Below are 23591 nucleotides of genomic sequence, written 5' to 3' on the forward strand. Positions count from 1 at the left end.
TCCTGGAGGCCGGCGGCTTGATCGCCGGAGGCGATATATAAATGCCCGCGCAAGCATTTTGGGAGAGATACGGCAGATGAGTCCAGATGCGTCAGAGAGTTGGCAGTCCACCGGGAGAGAGTTGAGTGGAGTTGATCAGTTCAGTGGAGGAGGAGCAGTGAGGTTGAGCGCAGGAGGCGGAGGACACATGAGACCGCTGCCGGTGTGAAACCGATTACGTGGAGCTGCCGGCTCCTCGCTGCCAGCTGAAGCGGTGTTGTGTTTGCCGGGTTTTCGCCTCGACCCCAAAGCATGGATCGGAGCGCGCGCTTGGAGCTGGACCTCGACGCCTACCATCTGCCTGGACCCTCCTCTGCCGTCCCAAACCATTCCTGCCATTCCATCCTTTTGTGTACGTGAGTTTGTTTTGTGTGTTCTGTCCTGGGTTATAAGTAAGTCTGTATAAGCTAGAGTTTCATGGTCCGTCCCTCTTTCTGTCGTTATTTTATTATCCTTCCTTCTTCCTTGGTTTCTTTAATTGTGTAAATAGTAGTAATAAATAATATTCGTATTTCCAACCTTTTGTCTTCTTCTTCTTCACATCCTTCATCTTTGTCTTTTCCAAATTGCATACCTGTGGCACGATTTGGCCAACGTTCAAGGATCGGGTCTAGTCATTGTTAATAGTTCGTGCCACGGTTGCTAAAACCACTCGGCAATTAACATCTGTCCGCGGTACGAACGGGGCTGTGCCACCGGCCTTTCCGGAGGTCGCTGTACAGCGTCAGGGACCACGTCGGTCAGTCATAAACGAGGGGACTAATCCCCCCTCGATAAGGGGAACAGAGGCCGACGTTGAGTTCCGTAACAATATTGTTGCGGATATGAGATTGGCCTCCATCCATATCCGCTTGTAAATATTCCCCTATTTCCTCCATACTTCCCAACTATCCCCAATCCCCCATTCCCTAGTCCCATTTTCTGTAAACAACACTCTGTAGACCCGACCTTCCCCTATTTCCCCCATTAAATGTCGCATCCAGGTCCACCGCATCTCACGTAGACAACTATAGGACATCTTGCTAGTTATTCTTAGTCTATGTCAGTTAAGGACTCGTTTCCATTAATTCTGACTCTTCGTTGCACCAGAATGTGATTGTATGGCACCGTTAGGAAGTTTAGGACCTCCCAATACCTCCCCGCAGCTCTTCCTCACGGTTCAGCAACAACAACAACAACAGCAACAACAACGGCGGCGGCGCGGGGAGTGCGCGTCCTCACTCCGGCTTGGTTAGCCGCCATTGAACATGTGCTCGACGGGGTTACCAAGTAGGGGCTCGCTGTCAGCTCCTCGTCAAGGGCGGAGCCCGGTAACCCCCGCACCCAATAGAAGCGGCGGACCGATCCCATCTGGGGCGGAGCCAAGGAGCCGAGGGCGTGTGACTCCCCGCTGAGCATGCGCAGGAAGAGGGAGGTGACGTCAGATGCGCCCTCAGCTTGGAGAGAAAAGGACGCCACCTCCGAGCACCGTGACACCTCCCTGCATCTACTGGACCGTGCTTTATCCTGTCCCTGAGCCAAGGTGCACCTTGTGCTATCGACTGCCTGTCCTTCCCTGCCATCAATCCCTGTGTAAGTCAGTCTTGTTCCGTTTGTCTGTGGTCTGTCTGGGATAGATAAGATTGTGTCTAAGTGCCTATCTCTTCTGTGCTTTACCTCTTGCCTTGTAATCTACTCCTTTTCTCCCCCACTAATTATATCCTCCTCCGGAGGTCTTGAGAACTGTACCCCTTGTGTCATTTCATTTAATCCAGCCGTTGTGTCCTTTCCATCATTGATTTAGCGTAGCGCGATTCGGCCAACGTTCGAGTGGAATCGGGTGAGTTGGGGGTAATCGGGTAAACTGTGCGAACACGGCGGCCATTCCGCTCGGTCAAGCAACATCTTAAGTCGTGTCCGTAACAATTGGTGTCGAGGAGTGAGATCGGACCCGAAGCGCGCTTCACGCGCTCGAAATTATTAATGGTGAAATTTGTTTTGTTTTAAAATAAAAACCCGAATTTTGAAAGTCGCGCTATGGCAGATCAAGACGGCTGGGTTCCGGTAGAGGAAAGTGAGGCAGGGTCGATCCAGGACCAAATTGAGGGACATGAGGAGAGCGAAGCAGTGAGGGCGGCAGGTGCGCAAAATGGCGCCTCGCACATGGCCACGGCGACCGCGACCGTAGCAGCGCCGTTGGTGGATTCGAACCTTTTTTTCCTGCAAATGAGGGCCCTTATGGGACAAATGGGAGACCAAATTGGAGGTTTGAAAAACAGTATAGAGGCTCAGAGTGAGCAAATGGGGGTAATGGGGTCCAATAGCGAGAAATTGAGGGAGGACATGGGGGGGCCAATAGCCAACGGTTAGAACAAAGGATGGGGGCCCAGATCGGAGGGTTAGGGAGTAGAATAGAGGGATTAGACAATAGATTAGGGGAAATACAGGAGGGGTTAATGGGGGTAGAAAACAGAATGGCCGTTCAGGAGAATCAAATGGAAGGGATGAAGAAGGGGTTAGAGGGGTTAGAAAACAGTATGGAAGGCAAATTGAGGGACATGAGGGACCAAGCGGAAAGGGAAGTTAAACAAATGGGGCAGCAGATAGAGGGGGTCAGAATGGGGGTAGAAACTAAATTGGATGCTCACAGGGAAGAAATGGAGCAGATGAGGGTGGCATCTGGGCAGGAGATGCAAGTGATGGGAGAGGAGATCAGAAGAGGTGTGAGTGAGGAGGTCGGAGGAGTGCGCGAGGAGGTGAGGCACTGTAAGGAGCGCATGGAGAAGGAGGTGAGAAAGGGGACTGTAAAATTGCAAGGTGGTATAGAGGAGTTGACGCTGGAAGTGGAACAGCTGACGGAGGGGCAAAAAGAACTAACGGAGCAGGTTCAAAGGAACACTGCGGTACTAGGAGGGTTAAGAGCGACACAAAACGACATAAAAAATGACTTGATAGCGACACAGAGGCAATGTCAGATGGTACGTGTGGGACTCACAACGAGGTTGGACGAGGTGACAGAGGTAATGGAGACGAAGGACCGGCAGGTGAGGACGCACATGGAAACGGTCAAGGTAGCCTTAGAGGACGAACTTGAGGAGACGCACCGGGAAATAAAAGAGGTGAAGCAGAAATTAGAAGAAGTGGAAGAAGGGGTAAACGAAATTAAGAAGCGACGGAGAGGGGATAAGAAAGAGATAAAGGAGGAAGTAAAATAATTGGTCCAAAGTGTGTGTTCGGATCGTGATGATGTGCTCATTAACCGGATGAGGGATTCGCAGGTGATGGAGGAGAAGCGAAGAGAAAGAGGACCCGGTGTAAGTGGTGACCAATATGGTCGGGCGTATGATGCGCCAGGTGATTTAATAAGCTTGGGGTTCGAGATGGACCCGGGTGTTCGTGAGAGGCCGTTGGTGAAGTGTGCGACAGGTCTGGTGTGCGAAAAAGGAGGTGTGCGAGAAAGTCCGACTCTGGGGTGTGTGAGGAAAAAGTGCATGCCAAGGAGTGAGGGTGCTGTCGAGAGTGAGTCGGTCGTAGCGCGTGTGCGAGGGAGCACATGGAAGCGTGTAGTGAGGAGTGTTACGGAGGGTGTAAAGGGAGAATGCACGCCTGTGGTGAGTGTTACAGAGGATGTAACAGGAGAGGGTGTGCGAGAAAGATGTGTGACGGACAGGTGCATGGGGAAAGAGTGCGCTGTCAAAAGTAAGGAAGAGTGTACACCTGTGGTGAGTGTTACAGAGGATGTAACGGGAGAGTGTGCGCGAGAAAGGTGTGTAACGGACGGGTGCATGAGGAAAGAATGCGCTGTCGAGAGTAAGGGTGAGTGCGCTGTCAAGAGTGGAGGTGAGAGTAGTAAGAGTGACACGGAGCGTGAGTTGGTGGTGACAGGTGAGAAAGGAAGCACACCTGGAATGGTAGAGCGTGTGTGGGAATGCACACTTGAGTTGGTCGTGAGGCACGTGGTTGGGTGTGCGAGTGAAAGCACACTTGTGATTGTCACAGAGGAGGTGACCGAGGAAGGGGCGCGAAGAGGTGTGTTGGTGAGGTGTGCTACCAACGAATGTGTGCCAAAGTGTTCGGTGGTCAGGTGTGTGACTAAGGCTGTGAGTGGAATGAGTGTACCTGGGTGTGTTAGAGAAGGTACGACGAGGAGCATGGGAACAGCTGGATGTATGGGCAAGAAAGGGGTAGCGTATGCATGTGAGCATGCAGGTGAGGCATCGACGGTAACCGGGTTAGCGGTTAGAGCGACTTATAGCCGAATCGGGCCCTCGGTGCGTGCCGGGCTTCGCGTGCCGCGAGAACCAGCGGGGATCCGAGCCACGGCGGGTTCGAAAGGACCGCCGTACGCGATCCACGCTGGGCCTCGCTTTGAACGGCCGCGTCCGTGCTCCACTAGGCGGAGCTGGCAGCCCGATAGGAAGGGTCGTCATGGCGACCACTTTTTGTTGAGGCATTCCGGCAGGTCGAGATCGGGCCATAGGATGGCTCCGTGCCGAGATGGTGCGTGGGACCTCGGCCCGGGTAAACCTCCTCCCCTGCACCGAATGCGGGACGTATCCAGCCGCTGGCACCAAACAACCCGCATTCATGGCTTGGCTGTACGAAGCCGAGCTTTAGACGTGAATTGGCGCACCGAGAGGATCTAATAAGTAGACGGGTGATGAGGTTAGTGTTTTGGACCCAAAATTAGAGAAAAACAAAATTTGATGATTGGCAAAGGATTGGCAGTAATGATTGGCAGATGATGGGTAGTGATTGGCAAATTTTTGATTTGTTGAAATTTGATGTGCAAAATTGGTAGTGGGAGATGCCCGATGTGGTGGGATGGCAACTCTGTCATCCCACACAAACGTGGGGGCAAATGCGCACTAGCTTATGGGGTTTATGGCAGTGAAAACTAGCCCGGGTGGGTTAGGATATTGTGTATAGGGCCCTAGAAGATGACATTAGGTAACGTTAAGGTTAGTTAGTGACAAGGATACCTGTAGTGGGGACGCAGGTAGATTAGAGTGGATGATAATGACGAGGGAGCGCAATAGTTTAAAGGGACGACTGGGAAGCGCAAGTTTCAGAGGGGAGTAGTTAGATGAGATGATGCTGTGTGAGAACTGGACAGGTGTGTGGAGCAGTGTATGAGTAGTGAGTGTTGTGGATCAGCGCGAATGCGCTTGGGGAGAGAAGGGTGCAGGTGGCACACCAGGTGTGAGAGCACAGGTGTGCAAGTACAGGTGTGTGGAATATATGGAGCAGAGAATGAGTGGTGTGGAGAGAGTTGGAGTAAGTGGTACGGAGTGGTGTGCATGGTGCGAAGGTGTGGATGGGGGAAGAGTGGACCCCTTTTCACGAGTACCCGGGGAGGGTAGTTTAAAGAATAGTTAGAAGGTATAGGTAAATTGTGGTTGGATATTGGCATTTGTGGTGCGGTTGCAGAATGGTATTGTGGATGGGTGCATTAGTGTTGTGGAAATGGCTGGGCGTGTAGCCTGTTAGTGTGTGTAGTTGGTTTGGGCACTCCACCACTGTGAGGATGTCGGCCAGGTGAGGCCGCAGGTGGGCTCTGGGAGCCGTTAGTGTCAGTGGGTGCCTGAGGATCCCTGGTGTGGATCGGGCAGCCCGTGCCAGAGAGGGCACTGAAGGGGTGAGAGTGCGAGAGGGCCTTCCCCAGTTAGTTAGGTTAGGGTGAGGAGCAGGTAAGCTCGGGTGGCAACTACAGTGGTGGAGGTGTGCAGGTGGGTAGACCTGCTGGGAGAGCTACACGTCACAGCCCAGAAATTGTGCGATGGCACCGGGAGATGAATCGGGGGAGTGAGACCCCAAATTGAGAAGCACCACAGTTTGGTCAATGGGAATTGGTTTTTAGAACCCATAGTGTAAGTTGGCCAATGGATTGGCAGGGAAAGACCCCGGGTAATGTAAAGTTGTTAAAGTCATTTAGGAAATAGTTAGGATTGATGAACCTGTCGCACCATACGCAGCCACTTACCTGAGGTGATGATGATGACTCCACACCTGTGTTTCTTTGTTTTGTGTTGCAGGAAATGAGAATTGCTGTGTGGATTTGTGAGACGCATCACGACGTGGATGAGACATTGGGGTGATTCCATCTCTCCCTCCTTAGGAGGGACTGATGATGAATTGGTGATGGCAAATTTTGATGTTGAGTTGGAGATGGCAAATTTTGATGAGAGTTGGAAATGGCAAATTTGATTGGTTAGGAGGGAGAGAAGACGAATTTGGTTTATGGGAGGAACGGGGAAGACAGTAGGGACGGTTGTTGATGTGTAAAGTAGATGTTTATGGGTAGTGTTGTGTTTTGTGGATACAGTAAGGGGTAAGGGAGGGGCAATGTAGGTTACCTGGTGGGGGGGGGGGGGGGGCGTACGGTAGGAACGTACCTGTCTCACCTGGTTCCCATGTGCCCCATGTGTGCATTACCTAATATTGCGTGCACTTTTGCGCCCTTACCACCTTACTCACTTGTTTTCTTTTGTCTCCCACCTCCGAGGATCTGGCTTTGGGGCAGAGGAGAGAGAGGTGCTGGCTCTGCAGTTGTGGGCCTGTACTTTCGCTGCTTGCTGCCTGGATCGATACACCATATGGACCGCAATTTTTGTGGCCGCCCACCATGGACCGCAGTTCTTTTGCGGGCAAGCACCACCCGTTGATGGACCTCTGGGTCAACGTGGCACCTATGCCATACAGGTGAACCACTTATAGTTGGCCCCCCTGACGGCCACAATTTAGAAAAGGACGCGGTTGGCGCCTTTCGTTATTTCTAAGGAAGCCAGAAGGCCAAGTGCTCCATGAAGGCAAGACCAGCGGCAGAACATCGGCCGGCTGCGACACCACCGGTGACTATGAACACTTTATTGGTGCACCGGATGGTGCTGACTGTGTGTATGGGGTGGTGCTTTTGGTGCTTGGATGGGGTGCTCTGCACATTATTAAAGGCCGTAGGGCCACAGAGCACTCGTGGGTTGGTGTATCGATGCTGGCATGCGTGCTCTCTCTCTATGCATAACATCTGCATGTGTTCCTCAAAGAACAGGTCCTGGATCGTAGTGTAAATATCAGTCTTGTGTAAATAATGCTCCCTACCGGCTGTATGTTTAGTTTGAGAATGCTTTCCGCGATTCGGTTATCCTGTGGGTGTGTTTCTGTTAGGAGAAGGGTGCAACGTCGCAGGGGGACATATTTACTCATTTGTGAACATCTGTAAAACTGTCGCACTCAGGGTTGAGTTAATAGTAGAGGGAACTACATCTGAGTGCCACACTAACGTAGGTAAAAATTTATCGGGTCGGGACGCCCCGAGGTAGAGAAGGGTGCAATGTTGCGGATATGAGATTGGCCTCCATCCATATCCGCTTGTAAATATTCCCCTATTTCCTCCATACTTCCCAACTATCCCCAATCCCCCATTCCCTAGTCCCATTTTCTGTAAACAACACTCTGTAGACACGACCTTCCCCTATTTCCCCCATTAAATGTCGCATCCAGGTCCACCGCATCTCACGTAGACAACTATAGGACATCTTGCTCGTTATTCTTAGTCTATGTCAGTTAAGGACTCGTTTCCATTAATTCTGACTCTTCGTTGCACCAGAATGCGATTGTATGGCACCGTTAGGAAGTTTAGGACCTCCCAATACCTCCCCGCAGCTCTTCCTCACGGTTCAGCAACAACAACAACAACAGCAGCAACAACAACGGCGGCGGTGCGGGGAGTGCGCGTCCTCACTCCGGCTTGGTTAGCCGCCATTGAACATGTGCTCGACGGGCTTACCAAGTAGGGGCTCGCTGTCAGCTCCTCGTCAAGGGCGGAGCCCGGTAACCCCCGCACCCAATAGAAGCGGCGGACCGATCCCATCTGGGGCGGAGCCAAGGAGCCGAGGGCGTGTGACTCCCCACTGAGCATGCGCAGGAAGAGGGAGGTGACGTCAGATGCGCCCTCAGCTTGGAGAGAAAAGGACGCCACCTCCGAGCGCCGTGACACCTCCCTGCATCTACTGGACCGTGCTTTATCCTGTCCCTGAGCCAAGGTGCACCTTGTGCTATCGACTGCCTGTCCTTCCCTGCCATCAATCCCTGTGTAAGTCAGTCTTGTTCCGTTTGTCTGTGGTCTGTCTGGGATAGATAAGATTGTGTCTAAGTGCCTATCTCTTCTGTGCTTTACCTCTTGCCTTGTAATCTACTCCTTTTCTCCCCCACTAATTATATCCTCCTCCGGAGGTCTTGAGAACTGTACCCCTTGTGTCATTTCATTTAATCCAGCCGTTGTGTCCTTTCCATCATTGATTTAGCGTAGCGCGATTCGGCCAACGTTCGAGTGGAATCGGGTGAGTTGGGGGTAATCGGGTAAACTGTGCGAACACGGCGGCCATTCCGCTCGGTCAAGCAACATCTTAAGTCGTGTCCGTAACAATATATATATATATATATATATATATATATATATATATATATATATATATATATATATATATATATATATATATATATATATATATATATATATATATATATATATATATATCTCTTTGTTGATCAAGGCACCGCCTAGCTTTAATGGTGAGCACCAGCCACAAATTATGTCTCACGGTAAATACCGCATAACCCGCAAGGAACCGACAGCCTGTCTGCCACACAGACCATCGTTCCCGCCAGTGCAAACCAAAACCAGGGGGTGCGGTGCGATCGGCGGGGATAATAATCAACGGCATAACAGCATGGCGAGTGGTCCCGATCTCCTGTGGACCGAAGTCCGAGACCAAAGCGTCACCTCCGACCCGGAGGCCTCAGCCCGGCCACTCTGTCAACAGACAGAGATTTATTCATTGGTCCCCATTGGCTAAACATCAAGCAGAGCCGCCAATCCAGATTTCGGGCTTGTTAACCCTCGTCAGGACGGCATACTGCAAAAAATCTAACCAATGAGGACCAAATCACTCTGTTGACAGAGTGGCCGGGCTGAGGCCTCCGGGTCGGAGGTGACGCTTTGGTCTAGGACTTCGGTCCACAGGAGATCGGGACAGCGCTCGTCACGCTGTTATGTCGTTGATTATATCTATATATATATATATATATATATATATATATGTATATATATATATATGTATATATATATATATATATATATATATATATATATATTGTTGCGGATATGAGAACTGTATATATTTTTTGATTGTGTGCTGTATTATTATTATTATTGTTTATTCTGCGCCCCCTACCTCCGGAGCTGTGTAAAGGTGAAAGGGCATCCCATAATTAGTCCACAAGCATACACGTCAGCCAAATAATAGAATACCCCTGTTTGATAGTTATCTCTTATTCTGTGTTTTAGAGTAAGGCTGTGTCTCCCATTAATTGAAGTACTCCATTGCACCAGTGAAAGAGAATAGATCCCTTTCCTTTTACATCCCCTTTCGTCATTGCCGAGCCTCGATTGCCAATTACCTCCCCTCCAATAACCGCCATTGACCACGAGGCAGGGTCGGAGAAGAAAGGCGTGTCTCCACCTCGTCATAGAGGGGAAGAGGGGCGTGCCCGCCCGTCGTCATCAAGGGCGGAGCGAGAGGGTCGCGTGACCAACCAGGGCCGAGGTGAGCACACCGATGGGCGTGTCAGGAAGGCCGGCGGCTTAATCGCCGGAGGCGCTATAAAAGGCGCGCACGCAAGAAGCAAGAGAGAGGGTGGTGAGGAGTCAGTCAGTGGAGGGTCAGTGGTTGCGGTAAGAAGTCGGTGGTGAGAAGTGGTGGCGTCGAGGGGTCAGTGGTTGCGTTGGTTGCGTTGAGTTGTCGGTGGTGAGGAGACACCAGGGCCAAGAGAGAGAAGGTTCAAGGTCAATTACCAGCAGTTGCGCCAGAGACGGCAGACGCGCCCTGAGGTGAGCCAGGGAAGCAGCTTTGGCTCCACAAGCAGCGTTGACTCCACCAGGCAGCTTCAACCCGTTACCCCGCGGGGACCAGATAGCGGTGGCATCGGTGGCCGTCGAGGTCCAGCCGACGTCCCGTGCGGGATCAAGCCCGAACCATCTGCCCCAGCTGAACCTTCCCATTCCTCCTTCCAGCATTCATTCCTTTCCTCCACCCTTCTTGTGTACGTGAGTTTGTTCTGTGTGTCTTGTCCCTGGGTCTTTAATTAAGTCTGGATAAGCTAGTATTTGCACTGTGTCACCTGCGTCTTATGTGTTGTAAATAAACTTGATTGCTCCTTTTTGCTTGTGTGTGTATAATAAATCTGTTCTTCCTCCGTACTCTGTCTTCTTCTCTTTTTCCTTCTCTTTCGGTCGCTTTAGAGGTTTCCCGATTGAATATCTGTGGTGCGATCTGGTCAACGTCGGGTGGAATCGGGCCAATTGGGGATCCTGTAACGGTCGTGGTTGGACCATCCGCTCGGCCCATCATAACATCTAAACCGCGATCCGTAACAATTGGTTGTCAGGAGTTGGGATTCGGACCTGGGACTAAATTTGTTAGGCCCAAATTTTGGAACACCAATTGTGTTATTAAGTAACAATTGGTGTCGGAGTGGGATTCGAGGCCCGAACCAAATTTTTTAGAAACATCTAGACAAAAATTTGGTCAAAATTATAAAGTACCGAAATTTGATTTTGTTGTAAAGAAAAACCCGAATTTTGAGATCGCGCCATGGACAATCAAGGCGATCGGATGTCGGTGGGAGAGATAGACGGGGTAGAATCGACCCAGGACCCCAGGGAAGAAGTGGGGAAAATGGTGGAGGAGAGTAAAGAAGGTGTGGTTGAGGGGGTATCAGGTGCACAAAATGGCGCTCTCGCGCACGAGGTTGGGGCAGCTGCGGCCGCACCCTTTGTACTACCAACGGTGCTCCAAATGCAAGCCTTCATGGCCCAAATCATGGCGGGAATGAAACGGGAGAATGACGGTATTAAAAAATTGAGTGATAAAATGGAACAATGGGGAAACCAAATGGAAGCAATAACGAACGGATTGGGAAACCAAATGGAAGCAATAACGAACGGATTGGGAAACCAAATTGAAGCAATAACCAACAGAATGGGTGACCGCATGCAAAAATGTGGGGAGACCATGGATCGCATGGTGGGCGAGGGGGTCCCAGGGGTGCACGAGGAGGTAACGCGGGTCGAAAAGCGCTGGTTGAACGAAGCGGAGAAAAGCACGGGTACAATGACGGGGGTAGAAATCGCGACACGGGGTTTGGAAAAGCCGGCGACCGATGAGGTAGAGGGAATTTTATTAAAGCCAACGGTCGTCGAGGTGAGTAAAGAAAAAGCAGGGCTGGGAATTAAAATTGAAGAGATGACGGAGGTAGCCCGGGAATTGCAGGGAGAAATGGAATATGTACAAGGTCCCTGCTCAAATCATGATGATGTACTCGCTAATCCAAATGGAAGTTTGCAGGTTTTGGTGCAGGGAGGAAGAAGAACCCCGAAGGTGAGACGTGCTGTGTATTGTGCGGGGAGATTTTGTAAGAGGATGTTTGGCGACAAAAGAATTTTCGCGCGCTTGGGATCGAGGAGGCATCCGGGCGTTGGTGAAGGGTCCCGTGTGAGTGGAAATGGCACGCGTGGGAGGAAAAAGTGTGCGTCGGCGAGTGGGTGTGTTATAAAGTGTGGGAGTGAAGCCGAGTGCGAGCGAGAATGCACGTCGGGGTGTACGGAGTGTACGTGCGAGGGTGAGAGTGACCCGGAGAGTAAGGTGGTGGTGGAACGTGTGCGAGGAAGCACACCTGAGTTGGTGGTAGCGCGGGTGTGGGAGAGCCCATGTGAGCGCGTTAGTGGGTGGATGCAAGAGTGCACGCCCATGGTGAGTGTTACGGAGGACGTAACGGAGGAGAGGTGTGGACCAAAGTGTGCGCAAGAGTGTGCGCGAGAGGTGTGGTGTGTAACAGGGAGAGCGTTGGTGGAATGTACGGACGGCGTTGGAACGCCAGGTTTTGTGAGGGTGAAAGGGGTAGCGTATGCGTGTGAGCATGCAAGTGAAGCATCGACGGTAACCGGGTTAGTGGTTAGGGCGACGGATAGCCGATGCGAGCACTCGGGGCGCGGTGTGCTTTGTTGGGTGCGAGGCCCGGCGCGGATCGATGCTGCGTCGTTTCTCTTCGAAGCGTCGTTGCCGATTCGGGCTTGGCCCCGCCCCGCACGGTCGAGTCCGGGCCTTGGCGGGCGAGGCGACCGGTCCGGTTCAAAGGCGAGTGGGAGGAAGCGGTACGGTGCCCCCTCGTGGGGACGGGGTTCCGACCGGGGGAGATTGAGCCATCGGGCCCGGGACCGCAAGGTGCCGCGCCGAGATGGTGCGTGGAACCTCGGTCCAACCAAACCACCTCCCTTGAACCGAAAGCCGGACGGATTCAACCTGCAGGCGACCAAACCACCCGAATTCATTGCTCGGCTTTACGAAGCCGAGTTTAATGATGTCACGACGCACCGAGGCTAGGATATAGTGGACTGTGATGATGGTGATAGTGATAGTGATCGTGATTTGATACGAAATTTATAATAGTGAATAGAATTGGCAGTAAATAGAAAACGTTTGATTTGTTGAATTTGGACGAGCGAAATTGATAGTAGGACCTCCCCGATGTGATGGGATGGGCAATCCACCATCCCTCACCAAGTGGGGCAAATGCGCTATAGTTTATGGGGTTGATGGCAGTGAAAACTAGCCCGGGAGGGTTAGGATATATCGTGTGTAGGGATCTAGCGAAGATGACATTAGGTAACGTTAAGGTTTAGCTAGTGACGGATACCTGTAGTGGGGACGCAGGTAGATTAGTGTGGATGATAATGACGTGGGAGCGCAATAGTTTAAAGGGACGACTGGGAAGCGCAAGTTTCAGAGGGGAGTAGTTAGATGAGATGATGCCGTGTGTGTGAGGGTGTAACAGGTGAGATTGCACAGGTGTGCATCTGGACAGGTGTGTGGAGCAGTGTATGAGTGAGTGAAGGTGATTGTGTGTTGTGTTGACCAAATGGTCCAGGAAGAAAGGAGGGTGCAGGTGGCACCAGGTATGATTGCACAGGTGTGCAACAACAGGTGTATGTGGCTGTGTGGAATAAATGGTAGTGTGGAATAAATGGAGTATTGGAATGGATGGTCGTGGAGTGAGTATGGTGGAAATTGTGGAATGGAGTGGATGGTGCGAAGGGTGAATGGGGGAAGAGTGGACCCCCATCACGGATACCCGGGGCGGGTAGTGTAAGTGTTAGGTAGAGGGTACAGGTAAATTGTGGTTGGATATTGGCATCTGTGGTGCGGGTGACAGAATGGTATTTGGATGGGTGCATTAGTGTTGTGGAAATGGCTGGGCGTGTAGCCTGTTAGTGTGTGTAGTTGGTTGGGCACTCCACCACTGTGAGGATGTCGGCCAGGTGAGGCCGCAGGTGGGCTCTGGGAGCCGGTAGTTGTTGTGGATGGGGCCCGAGGATCCGGAGGACGGACCCGGGTAGCCCAGTGCCAGAGGGCACCAAGTGGGGTGACAGAGCCAGGAGGGGCTTTCCCCAGTTAGTTAGGTTAGGGTGAGGAGCTAGGTAAGCTCGGGTGGCAACTGCAGTGGTGGAGGTGTGCAGGTGGGTAGACCTGCTGGGAGAGCTACACGTCACAGCCCAGAAATTGTGCAAGGGCACCGGGAGATGAATCGGGGGAGTGAGACCCCAAATTGAGAAGCACCAGAGTTTGGTCAATGGGAATTGGTTTTTAGAACCCATAGTGTAAGTTGGCCAATGGATTGGCAGGGAGAGACCCCGGGTAGTGTAAAGTGTGTTAAAATCATTTAGAGGATAGTTAGGATGAAGGATCTCCTCGCACCATCTGCATCCACTCACCTGAGGTGACAGGTACTCCACACCATGCCATGTTTTGATTATTTTTATGATGCAAATGTTTGGATTGTGAGACGCATCATGACGTGGGTGTGACATTGTGCTTTGATGTTCCATCTCTGCCTCCGTATGAGGATTGATGATGAATTTGGTGATGGCAAATTTTGAAGTAGAGGGATTGTGGCGACGAATTTGGTATAGAGGAAATATGGGGAGACGTGACAGTAGTGACGAATTTGTAAATGGGTAGATTTTGTACATATGGGGTAAGGGCAAGGGTCGTGTAGGTGACAGGGGGGTGACGTACGGTAGGGACGAGCTTTCTCACTTCGCCCTCCGTACGCATTTCGCCTTGCATTGCCTTATTGATGTGTACCCTTGTGACCTTACCCCTCGCTCATTTGTCTTTCCCCTTTTGTCTCCCACATGACCTGTGCGCCATTGGGCGCCGAGGGGAGCGTGCGTGGGTCGGCCATTGTGCGCCCGAAATTCCCAGAACCAGCTGTCTGCATCGATGCACCACATTATGGACCACATGTCTGTGGCCGAGCACCACCTATGGACCCCATGGGTTGGGGCATGGCCCCTCTGCTGGAACCGGCCATGAGGGCCCGAAATCTTGCTGGCGGACCTTGGCCACAGGGCACCGATGCCCCACAGGTGAACCACACGTAGTCGGCCCCTGTGGGCCATAAATAAAATAAAAACGGACACATTGGGCACACTTTATTGCAAATAGGCCGCCAGTAAGAAAATGAAAATGACATCTGGAAGACCAAATAATAATAACCAGCAGAGGGAGCCGAAGAGCAAGAGATCACCTGCAGGGTTAGGGGTTGTTGATTTATTTTTTATTCTTGAACAATGGTGACTGCACCGATTGGTGCTTGGGTGTGTATTGGTGCGTTTTTGGGTGCTTTAATGGTGCATTGATGCAGAGCAGACTGTCTCCCCCCCAGAAAGAACAATCACAGGTCCTGGGTTAGTTTTGTAAATAAAAATAGCGTCATTGTAAATAATGCTTCCCACCGTCAGTGTATAGTTTGAAGACCATTCCGCAATTCGGTTAACTGTGGGCGTAAGTCTGTTAGGCAGGGTGCAATGGAGCAGCGGGACACATTTATTTATGTTTTAAAACTGTCGCACTCAGGGTCAGGTTAAAAGTAGAGGGAACTACACCTACGTGTCACACTAAATAAAAGTTGTAGGCCCGGGACGTGCCTAAGAGGAGGAGGGTGCAGTGTTGCGGATATGAGAACTGTATATTTTTTTGATTGTGTGCTGTATTATTATTATTATTGTTTATTCTGCGCCCCCTACCTCCGGAGCTGTGTAAAGGTGAAAGGGCATCCCATAATTAGTCCACAAGCATACACGTCAGCCAAATAATAGAATACCCCTGTTTGATAGTTATCTCTTATTCTGTGTTTTAGAGTAAGGCTGTGTCTCCCATTAATTGAAGTACTCCATTGCACCAGTGAAAGAGAATAGATCCCTTTCCTTTTACATCCCCTTTCGTCATTGCCGAGCCTCGATTGCCAATTACCTCCCCTCCAATAACCGCCATTGACCACGAGGCAGGGTCGGAGAAGAAAGGCGTGTCTCCACCTCGTCATAGAGGGGAAGAGGGGCGTGCCCGCCCGTCGTCATCAAGGGCGGAGCGAGAGGGTCGCGTGACCAACCAGGGCCGAGGTGAGCACACCGATGGGCGTGTCAGGAAGGCCGGCGGCTTAATCGCCGGAGGCGCTATAAAAGGCGCGCACGCAAGAAGCAAGAGAGAGGGTGGTGAGGAGTCAGTCAGTGGAGTGAGTCGTCAGTTGGTCGTCAGTGGAGGGTCAGTGGTTGCGTTGGTTGCGGTAAGAAGTCGGTGGTGAGAAGTGGTGGCGTCGAGGGGTCAGTGGTTGCGTTGGTTGCGTTGAGTTGTCGGTGGTGAGGAGACACCAGGGCCAAGAGAGAGAAGGTTCAAGGTCAATTACCAGCAGTTGCGCCAGAGACGGCAGACGCGCCCTGAGGTGAGCCAGGGAAGCAGCTTTGGCTCCACAAGCAGCGTTGACTCCACCAGGCAGCTTCAACCCGTTACCACGCGGGGACCAGATAGCGGTGGCATCGGTGGCCGTCGAGGTCCAGCCGACGTCCCGTGCGGGATCAAGCCCGAACCATCTGCCCCAGCTGAACCTTCCCATTCCTCCTTCCAGCATTCATTCCTTTCCTCCACCCTTCTTGTGTACGTGAGTTTGTTCAGTGTGTCTTGTCCCTGGGTCTTTAATTAAGTCTGGATAAGCTAGTATTTGCACTGTGTCACCTGCGTCTTATGTGTTGTAAATAAACTTGATTGCTCCTTTTTGCTTGTGTGTGTATAATAAATCTGTTCTTCCTCCGTACTCTGTCTTCTTCTCTTTTTCCTTCTCTTTCGTTTGCTTTAGAGGTTTCCCGATTGAATATCTGTGGTGCGATCTGGTCAACGTCGGGTGGAATCGGGCCAATTGGGGATCCTGTAACGGTCGCGGTTGGACCATCCGCTCGGCCCATCATAACATCTAAACCGCGATCCGTAACAATATATTGTTGCGGTTTTGAGTTTTGTACAATAAAGGTTAAATTTCCCCCTCATAGTTTAGTCACACAACAACATGGAGCCTCACGGTAGTTCAGTTATCTCTTAGTATTTGTGAGCATAGTCCTTTTCCTGTGTTAGTTTTGCGTTGAGTAGAATAATGAGAGTAGGTCCTTTTCATTGCCTCCATTGCCTTATGCTGCCTTACACCTCCTTATGCGCCTTTGGCTTTTTGGCGCGAATTAACACGAGGCAGGCCTGGAAAATCGAGCAGGGACCGAATGAGGGCGGCAGAGAAGCTGACCGTAAGCGCGAGCCGCCAATCAGGGCTCAAAGGGAGTGGCTGCGGCAATGAGTCACAGGGCGTGGTTGGAACGTCCAAGAAAGCTCAGGGCGTGGCAAATATAACCCGTCGCGCAAAGCCTCCAAGGACAGAAGAGTACGAGGAGTCGAGAGCGGCAGTTCGGAGCAGGAGTTGAGTGCGGAGAGGTTCGAGTATTGATGAGAGTTATGAGATCGGAGAAAGACACGCATGAACCCCGTATAAGCGCTCGTATTAAAGTGACACTCGGTTGAGCTTGAAGCCGAGCCGCTATTGCATTGGGTTACGTGAGTGATAGCGCGCTGGTTACTAAACGCGCTGTGGAACCGCCCAGCCAGCGCCGAGAGACGCGTACGCTCCTTCCCGCCTTCCTGCTTCATCTGCTGCCTTTTGTTCGAGAGACGCGCTGCGAGGAGACTTTCCACCACCTGCTTGCCATCTTCGCATGACGTGCTGGGACCGTGGAGAGCACGCCGGGCCGCTGTTCCTGGACGACCAAGGCAGCGCGTGGACACCATCCTACCTGCAATTCCCGTGTGAGTGTGACCGGGCCCGAGTCTGGGTTATATAAGACTGCTTAAGTTTTGCTCTGTGTCTGCTTTCTACCAAATTGTACATAAGTGTAAATAATAATTAAATTGTATTATTCCTTTTATTCGACCGCCTTGTTTTCCATCATTGACTAAGCGTGGTACGAATAGAACCGCTCTAATCGGGGTCCAATATTAACGGTGACTGCACGGACCACGTGGAATGCAATCCGCTCGGTGTACTCAAATTACACGTGGCTCGTGCGAGGCTTGCTTCCCCGCTTCCGTGGCGGCGCAGGTATTTAGGTACGAGCGAGACTTCATCCCGAAACCCTACCTTGCATTTGCCCAGAAGAGGCGTTTCAAGTCTCGGTTACGCCAAGTCCAGAAAGAACAAGGGGCTTAATCCCCCCTTGGTAAGGGTAGGAAGGGCGGCGGAAAACCGTAACAATATATTTTTTTTTGTGGTGCGCGCAGGACGGAAGGCAGCGAAGGCGCTTCCCGGAATGAAAGCACATGGGTTTATTCCCGAACCCACAACAAATAAACAAACACAACAAATGAAAAATGCCACACAACAAATTTAATGAAATTAAATGCAAAGAAGAAAATGAATGTTGAGGTAAACTAATATTTTCTGCTGTGAGACATTTCCATCGGTTACAAATACAACATACAGGGGAAAGATTTTTTTTTTTTTAAGTTTTCTTTTAGTCTGCCGGCACTCAGCTTCAGTCCCACAGAGGACTTTTTGAGAGAGAGATGGTGATGTTCGACACACAACGCCCCCCCGCGTCTGAGCGCCCCAAAGTGGCACCGGCGCAGTTTGTCAAATGCCCAAGCGTGAAGCAAGCAGCCGAGATTGCCCTCCCTTGCTCTCCACTCTGTCCGAAGCGCCAAGAGCACCACGAACACCTCCTCCTCCTCAGGATCGAAATTGCCAAAGTTCCACCAACTCCAAAACAAAGCTCTCCTCACAACCCTGCACAACAATGGCCAAACCTCCTCCTCAAGCACCATCCCAAGAGAGAGAACAACTCTTTTTTCCAACAGTCCTTTTTCCCTAGAACTTTCTCGCTGACGTCACACTGGCCAATCCCTGAGCCCGATCATGGCCTGTCAGTTTTGCTTGGCGTGAGTGTCGTTAAGGCATGGCTTACTTGCCGATCGGCAATGTTCGGGTACTGTCGGCGGTTCAGGTGGTTGTTGTTTAAATGGAGGTTTATATGGCCAGCCTTGTTGTAGGTGTCAAAACGTAAGGAAAAGCCACAGGAGACAATCACATACTGGGGGAGGGTGGGGAAACTATACATCACCCCTATCTCGTTAGCACAGCTTCACCTCCCCCGTGTGAAGACACAAACAATCTTAAGCTCCAGTTTCCCTACTTAAACACATCGAAATGTCTCCTACGCATCCATGATCCATTGGTCCATGCTATACCTATACGATCCTATATATTCTATGAGATTCCGTCATATACCCCCACAAACGCAACAATACTTTTGCAAAGTTTTGTTGGAATCCCTTCAGTAATTTACCATTTATCACAGTAACAAAAATTAGCTATGCACACATGGACGGACGAACAGCCCAAAAACAATGCCTTACAAAAAATAGACATCATTTGTCAACCGATAGGCCTCCACCCACATTAAGACTTTGCTCCTTCTAACTTTGACCTATAACCCCAAGATTATTTGACCTCCATATCTAATCTGTACATAAGTATCATGGTAGAAGTACTTCGTTCAGTTCAAATCCCCACCTCAATAACATTCTTACCTGACACGACCTCTGACCTTTGACCTCGAAGCTAAAATCAAATCAGTTCATCTTTGCATCATAATATATACCTTTATCAAGTTTGGTCAAAATCCAATCACTGGTTCACAAGTTAGCATTGCAACACAACCTTTACCTAATGGGACCTTTGACCCAATAATCAAATCAGTTCATCTTTGGATGATAATACATACTTGTACTGTACTAAGTTTGACGTAGACCCCTTGAGCCATTCTCAAGTTATTGCGGCAAACAAAACCTATCACGGACGGTCAACCCGAAAACATAATGCCTCCGGTGTGACTTTGCCAGCGAAGGCATAAAAGAAAAAAAAAAAAAAAAAAATTAAAATAAAAAATAAAATAAAATTTGCACCCATGTCCGAAGGAAGCAGTTCAGTTTGACATTTTAATATGAAATAGGCAAAGTCTAGAAATGAACAAAACCCATTAGAATTCAACACGGTGGGTAAGAAAGGTTCTTCTTCATTTTTGATGGACGATGGAAGGAAGGGCAGAGCCAAATATTGAAGCGCCTTCACCTTTAAAAAAAATTGGATGTATCGTTTTGTATGCAGCCTCTGGCTGCTGGTTGCATTATTTCTGGAAGTGTGGCTGTGCCGCTGATGCAGTGCCCGTTACCAGAAAGCTGGTCCGTATTTTGCCGACCTCAGAAGGATGACAGGCCGAGTCAACCCACCTGGTGTATTTAAATAGAACAACAGGAGCTCAAACTCAATATCTTAACCTAACCACCTTAAGCACGCTAGTGGATATATTTACAACACAAGTACACATCCCCATCCAAAGTATTCTTTGGTTTTTTAAAAATTAGCAAGTAGAAAATGTTTAAGCTAAAAATTTCAACAGGACCTCCTCTTGTGCAGTTGCATCACCGACCTAGCAGAGTAAAGCAGAGAGTTGCAAACCTTAAAGGCCTGTTTGCACATCGCATTTAGTCTGAATTAATACAAGTTCAACAGCACAGGAAGAGGTGCAATTGTACATTTTCTAAACAGGTACAAGGAACAGGTCAGACTCATATGCAACACAAACCTTTGCATCTCTTCATGAGAAAGGTTCTTCCGCATCTCACGGGACAAATGGAAGAGACGGTGTAGCGTGCAGGCATGGAACAGAGTGTTTCCAGACTTCCAGAATACCATGGATACTTTCTGATAGTAGTTCGCCATCAGTTGGGATTTGGGAGGCTTCTTCGAAAGCGAGAACAAACCATGGATGTCTTCAACAGCTTTGAATGCTTCCTGCAGAGAAAACGTGTCTTGTTCAGTAATACTGGATACTCGTATGGACAGGTATACGCAAACTGAAGAATCGACTTTGATGGTGTTAATAAAGGAATGCCATGACATCTTAATTCCTTACCAAAAAATGTTTTAAGTGAGGTTCTATTTTATGCGATTGTGTAAAATCAAATACAATATCACAATTACAAGAAAGAGCAAAGATTGCAGACACTCACCATGACATTTTTGTGTGGCGTATTACATAATTCATAATACAGTCATACCCCGTTTTACGCCATTTCAATCTACGTCAAATCCGACTTTACGTCACTCTTCTAGAGTAAATTTCAGTTCATTATGTGCGACTTTACGTCACTCCTACGGACGTGGGGAAAAAAAAATTTCCTTAAAAATATATTTAAAATAAATAAAATAGTACATAAATTAACAATAAAAGAAGCTAAAAAACAATTTAAAATACAATAAAAAGCACATTAAAAAGATATAAAAATGTATGTACAGTATACTGTACGTATGCGCAGCTGCTGGTTCTCATTCAAAACAGAGGCGACGTACAGTATTCCTTTACTGTGTCTGTGTTAGCCATGGGTCCTAAGAAGGATAATGCTAGTGTTTCCAAGAGTAATGTGGTTACGATGGAAGATAAGTTAAATCTGACTAAAAGGTATGAAAAAGGTGAAAACGTGTCGGTGATAGCGCATAGACCTTATCGCGAATCGGAACCGCAATGCGTCATGGGATCGGAAAGGGGCAATAGCGCCGCTGGCGGTCGCTGTCACTTTGACAGACTGCTTGTTTACATTGACACACTACGTGATCCTGACCACTTTAAACTACTTTTAGGACTTTTTTTTACTGTGACAAATTAACTGTGAACTGTGATCAGCTCATGAGCCAGTATTTGCAAGCCAAGGACACCGTCGCAAAACTGAAAGCCACCATTGCAGTATGTAACAAGAAGCTTACTGTTTCGGACATAGCAAACTGTGATGAACTTGTGAAACTTTATACAGGTTTACCTAGTTATGACCTGTTTAAGTGGTTATTAGCAGAAGTATCCCCTCATGCACAGAACCTTCATTATTATAAGGGGAAATTATCAATGGAAGCCAAGACCTGGCAAATAAACAATACTACAAAACTCGGAGTTAAGCGATCTCAATCTTTAGAGGATCAACTACTCATGACACTCATGAAGCTTCGGCTTAATCTTCGCGAGGAGGACCTCGTATTTCGCTTTGGATTAGGACAAAGCACCGTCTCCCAAGTTTTGTTCGCAAGTGTACAGCCAATATAAGTCAAGACCTACTCTCAAGTGCCTTGTTGGTATTACACCTAGCGGAACAATTTCATACATTTCCAAACCTACAGGAGGAAACACGTCGGACAAAAAAATTGTAAAGATGACGAACATTGTAGACAAGTTCCAGCCCGGCGATATTTGTATGTCCGATCAAGGTTTCAACATTCAGGAACTGTTCTTGCATAAGCAGGTTGTTTCTCTTCTCCAATGGGAACCCCCCTTTCCCTCAAATATTTCTTTAAATCGCTGGATTTTAATGCCAAAAAACGCTGAATTTCTTTCACATTAGCCATCTTCCTTTCCGTAAACACAGCGTCGATCGTAGACAGACGCTTCCTCTTCTGGGTTCGTGTTTACGTTTGCCCCCTTTTCGATCCCATCATGCGTTGCGTTGGAGCGCCCTCTGTTGATATTTACCGATTCGCGATAAGGTCTATGCCTTAGGGCTGCCACGGTCGACGGTATCGACCATCATTCATGATGGGGAACGTATTCTCGCATACGTCACTGAAAAAGTGCCGCCGGCTAAGACTGCTAAAATGTGTGTTTGTGTTCAGAAGAGACGCCATGTTTAAGGTGAATAACATAATCTTATTAATTTTATTTATTATTCTTTACAAATTCATTTATTAATTGTGTTCATTACTCATTAAAAAATGACTAAAATGTGTTTTTAGTGTTCTTTAAGGATTAGCGATAGTTATATACTTTCGCGAGTTATTTACTCTAGTTTTACGGTGTTTGTCTTCATTTTAAGGCATTTTTAAGGCTTTTTTTTTGTTTGTATACAAGACCGAGGCTCGTGAAAGAACTAAAAGGCATTACGCCCGGTTTACGTCAAAAACCGAGTTACGTCACGGCTTATGGAACTAATTAATGACGTAGGCCGGGGTATTACTGGATATGTAATTGACACATTCCAATTGTTCGTATTTAATGGACATACTTGCATTTCAATAATAGATAATTATCAGCCATACTCAGGTTACAATATGCAATTAATAGACGTGTTCACATTTCAAGAGTACGTAATTTGTAGATCGAGTTACATTCCAATAATACGTAATTAATAGCCGGACTCACTGCAGCACTCAGCTCCAATCTTACGATAATTCACCAAATGTCCGTCTGTCTGTTCGAAGGTACCGTAAAAACTGCTGAACCGATCGCAAAGATATTTTGGGTGGGTAATCCTGGGACCCCTGGGAGTAAAATAGGCTATTTAGTTTTCCCAATTTCAGCTTTGGTCTCCAGCATTCTCAGGTTTGGACTCGCGCATAACATTCGCGTTCGCATAACGTTCATTGTGAAGATGTTCTCATTGTGACGATGTATGTGTTCACAGTAGTGTTTGACGTGACGGTGTGAACGTAATTTCGTAATGTTTTTCATTTCGTAATCCTTTAATGAACGTTTAATGCCCTTCGATGTCCGGGGCCGCACGCGCGCTACACTCGACGGGCCAGTGTGTACCTTGCCCTTCGCCGTCAGGCTCGGGTAAACCGCTGAGCCCCATCCGTGATGGGGACTGGGGCTTGAGACAGTGTCCCACAAACGAGGAATTCCCAGTAAGCACGAGTCATCAGCTCGCGTTGATCAAGTCCCTGCCCTTTGTACACACCGCCCGTCGCGGCACAAACATCACAATGAAACACAATCACAATTCACATATTCGTGAAATTCAAGAAAAGGAACTTTTATCAGCAATGTCGTCTATCCTGAAGTTCTAAGCTGAAGAAGAGGTTCAAAATCATTCAATTATTTTCCCAAAAGAAAAGCGTACAGTTGATATCACGATTTGAAACACGATGAAATAATATTTACCGATATGAACAGTGATGTGGGTTTTATTGAAATTCTAAAGATACTGTTTTGATTTTGATGATTTACGTGCGATATGATTTGACGGATGTTTATATGAATAGTTTAAAATAAAAAATTTCTGCCTTCAATTTCTGATATTTTGCCTTTTCATTTCGGCTTCCCA

General features: G+C 48.9%; 1 protein-coding gene across 2 annotated transcripts in view; it reads right to left on the reverse strand.

Moving 5' to 3' along the window:
- Positions 1 to 23591, reverse strand: part of EIF3A (eukaryotic translation initiation factor 3 subunit A) — a 180961-nt gene that overhangs the window by 139229 nt on the left and 18141 nt on the right. For both annotated transcript variants that reach the window (XM_068106527.2, XM_068106526.2), the window contains exon 6: positions 20090 to 20298. In XM_068106527.2, the coding sequence (XP_067962628.1) occupies positions 20090 to 20298 (209 nt within the window). The remainder of the gene's footprint in view (positions 1 to 20089; positions 20299 to 23591) is intronic.

The sequence above is a fragment of the Myxine glutinosa genome, chromosome 2 (genome assembly GCF_964187855.1).
Source record: "Myxine glutinosa chromosome 2, kmMyxGlut1.1, whole genome shotgun sequence".
Taxonomy (NCBI): Eukaryota; Metazoa; Chordata; class Myxini; order Myxiniformes; family Myxinidae; genus Myxine; species Myxine glutinosa.